General features: G+C 27.4%; 2 protein-coding genes across 4 annotated transcripts; both read right to left on the bottom strand.

Annotated features, from left to right (window-relative positions):
• Positions 1-357: 357 nt before the first annotated feature.
• LOC126864946 (uncharacterized) lies at positions 358-2,271 on the bottom strand. 2 transcript variants are annotated; one of them, XM_050616886.1, is made up of 4 exons: positions 1,541-2,271; positions 1,288-1,468; positions 984-1,136; positions 358-770 (listed from the first exon to the last, which is right to left on the bottom strand). In XM_050616886.1, the coding sequence occupies exons 2-4, from the start codon at positions 1,463-1,465 to the stop codon at positions 541-543; spliced, it is 561 nt and encodes a 186-aa protein (XP_050472843.1). In that variant the 5' UTR covers positions 1,466-1,468; positions 1,541-2,271; the 3' UTR covers positions 358-540. The 2 variants fall into 2 exon arrangements, with proteins under 2 accessions (XP_050472843.1, XP_050472842.1); XM_050616885.1 differs by having other exon boundaries at positions 1,288-2,271.
• A 151-nt stretch (positions 2,272-2,422) lies between these two features.
• On the bottom strand, positions 2,423-5,335 carry LOC126864943 (enoyl-CoA hydratase domain-containing protein 3, mitochondrial). 2 transcript variants are annotated; one of them, XM_050616881.1, is made up of 6 exons: positions 4,273-5,335; positions 3,842-3,928; positions 3,482-3,655; positions 3,199-3,386; positions 2,906-3,066; positions 2,423-2,825 (listed from the first exon to the last, which is right to left on the bottom strand). In XM_050616881.1, exons 1-6 carry the CDS (start codon positions 4,312-4,314, stop codon positions 2,596-2,598), a joined length of 882 nt encoding a protein of 293 aa, XP_050472838.1. In that variant the 5' UTR covers positions 4,315-5,335; the 3' UTR covers positions 2,423-2,595. The 2 variants fall into 2 exon arrangements, with proteins under 2 accessions (XP_050472838.1, XP_050472839.1); XM_050616882.1 differs by having other exon boundaries at positions 3,842-4,056; positions 4,273-5,330.
• Positions 5,336-6,320: the final 985 nt, after the last annotated feature.

Below are 6,320 nucleotides of genomic sequence, written 5' to 3'. Positions count from 1 at the left end.
TTATTTTTATTCATGGGATTATACTTTGTTTAAATTCTAATGTTTCAAAATTATAAGTAAAATTATATGTAAATCTTCATTACATTAATTGTAACTAGGATATAATTTCATACGCGTTTGTATTGCAATTTATTAGATAACAATACAAAACAATATAATATTTAAGTAATAATATACAAAATCTATATATAGATATATTTCTATTTTTTATAAAAATCTATATTTTATTTACTTTGTATTTATCATATATCACTATATTTTAACAGTTAGACAAAATATTACAACAGTCTTTTTAAAATTACATGTAGAAATCTTTACCATTATGTACCAAATTAAAATTTGATAAATTGCACCATAGTTGCCAGGAAAAATATTTTATTTATCTACGTACAATTAAAAAAGTTGTAAAAAGAATATGCAATACTGTTGCAATTCTCTATAATCGTAAGTCATATATAGTATTTAAATTTCCTTTAATTATTACAGTTGAATTAACAATCGATATTACACATATCAGATCATCAAATCATCAGATACTGTTCATCTCTTTTGCATAATTTGAGAGTTATTGTTGGTAACTGCAGTTGTAATTACCGAGTTCGCGGCATATGCATGGCTGTGAGAAATAGTCTCCCAAATCGCCGCGAACTTACCAAACACCCCATCATTAGAATTGTTTTTCTTGAAATTATGTACCGAATAACGGTTATAAAGTCCCCAGATGCTGTTCATTAATTTGCTGTTATATTTTAGCGGTGTAAGCTCTCGGCCTATAAATATTTCGTCGAAATTAATTAATATATGTATATAATATGTGTATATAAAAACACAATATATGGCAATGTGATTCTATGAAAAGACAAAAATATTCTTTCTCGTAAAATACTATTCTAATAACATTCTAAATTCATTATTTAATTCGTTATTTTCATAGCAACCTAAAATATAATATATGATTGATACTTCATGGATTTGATATGTACCTTCCGAAGGGGGTCTCATATTGAATGTGTTTTCTTTACCCACTTTTTCCCTCTCCTCTATTGGTGATGTTATCATAGCATTGCGTTCTAAATTGCGGCGGACTTTGCACGCTGCAAATGCACCCTGCGGAATAGCGGCCATTCTCTCGCAATCTACAATAAAAGAAAGAATGCAAAAAAAAAAACACTTATAATATTCAGTACTATTTTTAGTTCTTAATCAGAAATGATGTTACTAATCTTTTCTGAGGATAATTATCGCAACACCACTAAAAAATAATACTAAGTATATAAAAAAACGAACCTTTGCAAATTTCGAAAAGCAAATCCGCTAAACTCCTTTTAACACTTCTCGTTGTTGCACTTTCTTCACGGATCTTGATTTTGAAATGTTGAAATTCCTTGACCCACAGGAACTCTCGACCTTGTTTCAATGTTTCAAACTTCATACAGCCTCGACGAGAATTTCTCAAAACAATCATCGACTAATTAGAAAGTTTTTGTAAAAAGAAGAGAAAAGAAAAGAAAAGATATATATACAATGAAAACGAACGCACTTTCTATTATTTTGCAAACAAAACATTCGACGCTCTAACTTTGTTAGGACCCAACGTCGTACTAACTTCATATAACAATATTGGTTTCGATTTATGAACGTGCCTCGCAAACAAGTGGGGAGAGACAGATTTAACGAGAGACAAAATGGGAAATGAACACGGGAAAAAAGCATTTTTGTAACGAGTAGTCGAGATATCAGCGTTCTTCGAGATTGATGACGCCGCCGACCACCACGACTTTCTTATCTTTACAAAGACCTCTCGTATTTAAAGTACGCACTTTTATTCTGTGATATGTAATCTACATGTGTATTACTGAAATAGAGAGATCCCACTATAATCTTTACAATTTCTAGATTTATTTTGTATAGTTTATACTGTTATTATGTAAACTTTTAATCTTAAAAGGAAGAAGACTTATGCAATTGATAACGAAAATGGAAGAAAATTAAATATTTCATTTTCTGACATAGATTTGTAAAATGTTAAAAACAAATCTCTTTCATAAAAGGTTCATTTATATCTCAATAAAATAAGTTTGGTTTTTCATCCATCCAAAATTTCTAGTGCAATTTTGAAAGCAGAAATATTTTGTAGTATATAAAAATCTATTTAAATATATTTGAATAGTTATATTCACGTATTTTTTACATGAATTTTTGCATGAAATTTGTTTTAAATTTGAACATAAATCGATGATACATTGTAAGCGAATTTTACTGTCATGTAAGGTTAAAAATTCCTTTTATTTCGTTCTTCATCTTATCGCTATAAAAACGACACTTTTGAATAGTTCCAACAAGGAGAACCAATTCTTCGGTGGGAGAAAGTTAAGTTAATTACAATAACATAATTTTAATAATTAACTGTGAAAAACTAACAAAGAACATAATAAATTTTATTATGTCAGATGGTTTAATATAGAAATACAATAGAAGTAATCATATTTATAACATTTTCTACAAAAATAATAAAAATTTTTCCATTATTAGGAATTTATATTAGATATTTCATATATATATATATATATATATATATATATACACCAATCCATATTAATTTTTCTCATAATCATGACTCCAAATAGGTTTTCGCTTTTCAATGAAACTTTTGATTCCTTCTTGAGCATCTTTCATTTTTAAACTATTAATCATCTTTTCAGTTCCTAAGAAATATGCAGTTGACATATCAAGATCCAATTGTTCATACAAAAATGTTTTTCCAACATGAATAATAGAACGGCTTTTCATATTTATAGATGTAGTAATCTTTTCAATTTCTTCTTCTAAATAGGACACAAGATAAAATATTCTAGAGTTAGTAGCATTTCAATTAATTATTCTGTTAAATGAAATTTCAACTTACCAAATTTATCATTTTGTACAACTTTACTCACAAGTCCTGCTTCGTATGCTTCTTTGCCAGTAATGCTAAAACCTGTAAATAGCATGTACATTGCCATCTTCTTGGGTACATTTCGAACTAAGGGAATACCTGGTGTAGAACAAAATATTCCAAGATTGGCTCTAAAATTTAGTGGTAAATAAGTATTATTTAAACTGTAAGAATTCATTAAGGAATATGTATAACACATTTATACGTAAAAGTAAATTTGTATTTATATTTAAATTTATATCTAGTATACAGAATGTATATACCCTGGTGTAGCAAATGAACTTTGTTCAGTGCAAATAGCAATATCACATGCAGTAACCAATTGACAACCAGCTGCAGTTGCTATACCATCTACAGCAACAATTATAGGAACAGGACTTTGAGTAATTGTTCGCATCAACTCTGAGCATGTTTCAAAGATTTCCTTGTGAAGTTTCTCATTGTTACCAGTCTAAACAATGCAAGCCAATCATTTCTCTACAATGAATGTAAATTCTTACATTAAAAAGACTTCTACTACTAGTATTTCATGATCCATCTACAAACCAATTCTTTTAAGTTGTGTCCAGCAGAAAATACTCTTTCCAATCCAGATTTAATAACTATGGATCGAAGATTTTTACTATCTTCATCCTTTTTTATGTTTATTAATAAAGACTTTAACATTTTCAAAGATAAAGAATTGCGAGATTCTGGATGATTTAATATCAATGTCTTTACCTAATTGCAAAAAAAGGAAAAGATAGTTTAATAGTATATTTATAATATTATTGATAGTTAGTAAATGATAATTAAATTAATATGTTAATAGTTAATAATATATTTTTTACTGTAGATTTAAAATTAATATCTATGGGAAATAGGAAATTTATTGGTACTATCTTTGCAGATGTAATATATTCTTACTCCATTATCTTCCTTGATTTCTAGATATTTTTCTTCTGAAAACAACATTCTATTTATAGAAAAAGTCCTCGTACTAGATCTTCCCACCTGCAATATCCATATACATACAATAGAAGGAACAATTTGAAGCAATTTCACAATTCTCGCTAGATTCTAATCGTGTAATCCCGTAAATCTTCATAGGTATCAATGCCTCTACATATATATATTTGTATCTATTTGGAACCAAAATTTTGGACATTATCTTTAATTGTGTTATATTAATATATATGTTCCAAAACGTACACATAACTAAAATCTTTATCAATAAAATTGCAAATGGAAAATAATTTATTAGAATTAGGTTATATAACCTTCATTACGTACGGTAACACATACTTTACGTAATATGTACTTATACATATATATAATTTATTTTGAAAATGAAATACCTGAAAATAAATAAAAATATCTTTCTTTATAAATCTTAACATTTCAGGTTGATTCCTTTTATATTAATTTCTTTGTAAAATAATAGTATTAATTCTGTTACTTTTTCGAAAGCAAATGTAACTTGTGACATATACTGATTGTAAATCATGATTTGGCTAAAGTAATGATAATGACGATCCTCAATTTTACAAATAGCAAGCCATTCTTTATATTAATATAAAATATTAAATAGTAATCAACTGGAAAAAAATTATTTTCTCTTTAATACATAAATAAATGTGAATAATATGATCATTTATATCAGTTTATACAGAACTACAGAACAATAACAAGTATAACTAGAATCAAAAGTAACAGATATTTCTAAGTTTTGTATAAAAAGTCATTGACAACACAATATTTGCTTAAATGTAATATAATGAACAAACTAAATCTTAAAGAAATTTTTTAAAAAATATTTTGGTTACATTTGTACATTAACCAATTATTCGGTACATTAAATAGTGTTTTTGTTACAAATAACTATACTTTTAAATGTTTTGGGTACAAAAACCATTATAAATAATCAAAATTCTCTACTGGCGACCATTATCGATAACAGAATTCTTTTTTTTTTTATTTTTATTAATTCTTACACTGTAACTTCTTTAATTTTGGTTATAACATAATTGTTGCAAATTGTTGCAATCCTTGTCCATAACTCATACTTTATAGACATAGGGGACAGATCATACAAATTAATTAAATATCTGCTTAAATAGCGTTATAAAGGAATTTCTTAAAGTAAAAAATAGTCGTATATATAATAATAATAAGAAAAATATTGTTAAGACTTGAACACTGGATAAATTAAATTAACTGGATAAAAGAACTCAATAAGATTTCTACAAAAATAAATCAAACAAACAAAAAGTTTTTATTCAATAATCTTACAGAATGTAGTATATAAAATTTAGATAACAGATAAATCAATAATCAGATGAAGTGGGGAGCAATGTTATATGCAATCCAATAATAATTTCATCAAACCTCTGAACTCTCCAACTGTCAGAGAATCTGTCATCGGTTACCATGGCAATCATTGTTTCCCCTATCAACTAACATGGCGGAGGTTGAGGGTAAGTTTGCATATGTCAAACAGTCTCTGTTAGTATTTACGAAGTCATGGCAAATCGCCTGATACAAATAACGCGTCGAGAGATCCCAGCGATTGCCGCGTGAGTTTTTCTTCGTGTTATACTTCCGTCCGGTTCCAGTTTCGTAGCCGGAGCCGTTTTCTAATAATATATGTATACAAGAACCACGCGAACGCGAAGGTATTCGGATGTACATATGTATAAACGGAAAAGAAAGGAGCTAGCATTGATCTCTGATCTTTGATCGGATAGATCGATTTCTTTCGAATGAAAAATAGTGGCAAAAGGTGAGGTCATATTTTGAATTTTACACAAAATCGGATTGATGCCTGGCGAATGAATAATCGACATACAATCTTGATACAATTGCGATCGAACGTAACGTATGTGATATTTATGTCACAAATGATAGACATGAAATACTGCTATAATGTTTATTACTGCATATATCTGCTAGTTATTTTCATTAAAATTACTGCAAATTGTTTAATTCATTGGGTTTTATTTAATAATTTACATGAAAATTTGAATTTTTAATTTTTGGGTTATTTGAAATCTTATTTTAAAATTTATTTGAAATTTTGAAAATAATTCTATTGCTATTTCTATCAAAAGAAAATTTTGCTTTAACCTTCGAAATGCTTTTAGTTGCATTTGTCATTATTATAGAAATAATTTGGATTTGTTAGATAAGTAATGATTATCATTGTTATTATTCTCCGAATCAGATACGTATATAATTAATTGTTTGAACGTACATAAATTGTTCGTTATTCAATTATTGAAATGTTTCTTACATCAATACTCATTCCAATGTATACATATGTGGACTTGTATGTGTTTTTAATGTACTCCTAACAGTATTGATTAAATCTACGTGTATACATATATGACATCGATATATTAAATCA

Source organism: Bombus huntii, chromosome 4, assembly GCF_024542735.1.
Source record: "Bombus huntii isolate Logan2020A chromosome 4, iyBomHunt1.1, whole genome shotgun sequence".
Classification (NCBI taxonomy): domain Eukaryota; kingdom Metazoa; phylum Arthropoda; class Insecta; order Hymenoptera; family Apidae; genus Bombus; species Bombus huntii.
The sequence above is the reverse complement of the archived record's forward strand: the minus strand, read 5'-3'. Positions and strand labels throughout refer to the sequence as shown.

Coding starts and splice junctions, on each gene's coding strand:
- LOC126864946 (XM_050616885.1), bottom strand. CDS start 1,465: ATGATTGTTTTGAGAAATTCTCGTCGAGGCTGTATGAAGTTTGAAACA. Junction 1,137..1,287: donor GCTTTTCGAAATTTGCAAAG/GTTCGTTTTTTT, acceptor CTTTTATTGTAG/ATTGCGAGAGAATGGCCGCT. Junction 771..983: donor TATGAGACCCCCTTCGGAAG/GTACATATCAAA, acceptor AAATATTTATAG/GCCGAGAGCTTACACCGCTA.
- LOC126864943 (XM_050616881.1), bottom strand. CDS start 4,314: ATGTTAAGATTTATAAAGAAAGATATTTTTATTTATTTTCAG. Junction 3,656..3,841: donor AAATCAAGGAAGATAATGGA/GTAAGAATATAT, acceptor TTTTGCAATTAG/GTAAAGACATTGATATTAAA. Junction 3,067..3,198: donor AGTTCATTTGCTACACCAGG/GTATATACATTC, acceptor ACTAAATTTTAG/AGCCAATCTTGGAATATTTT.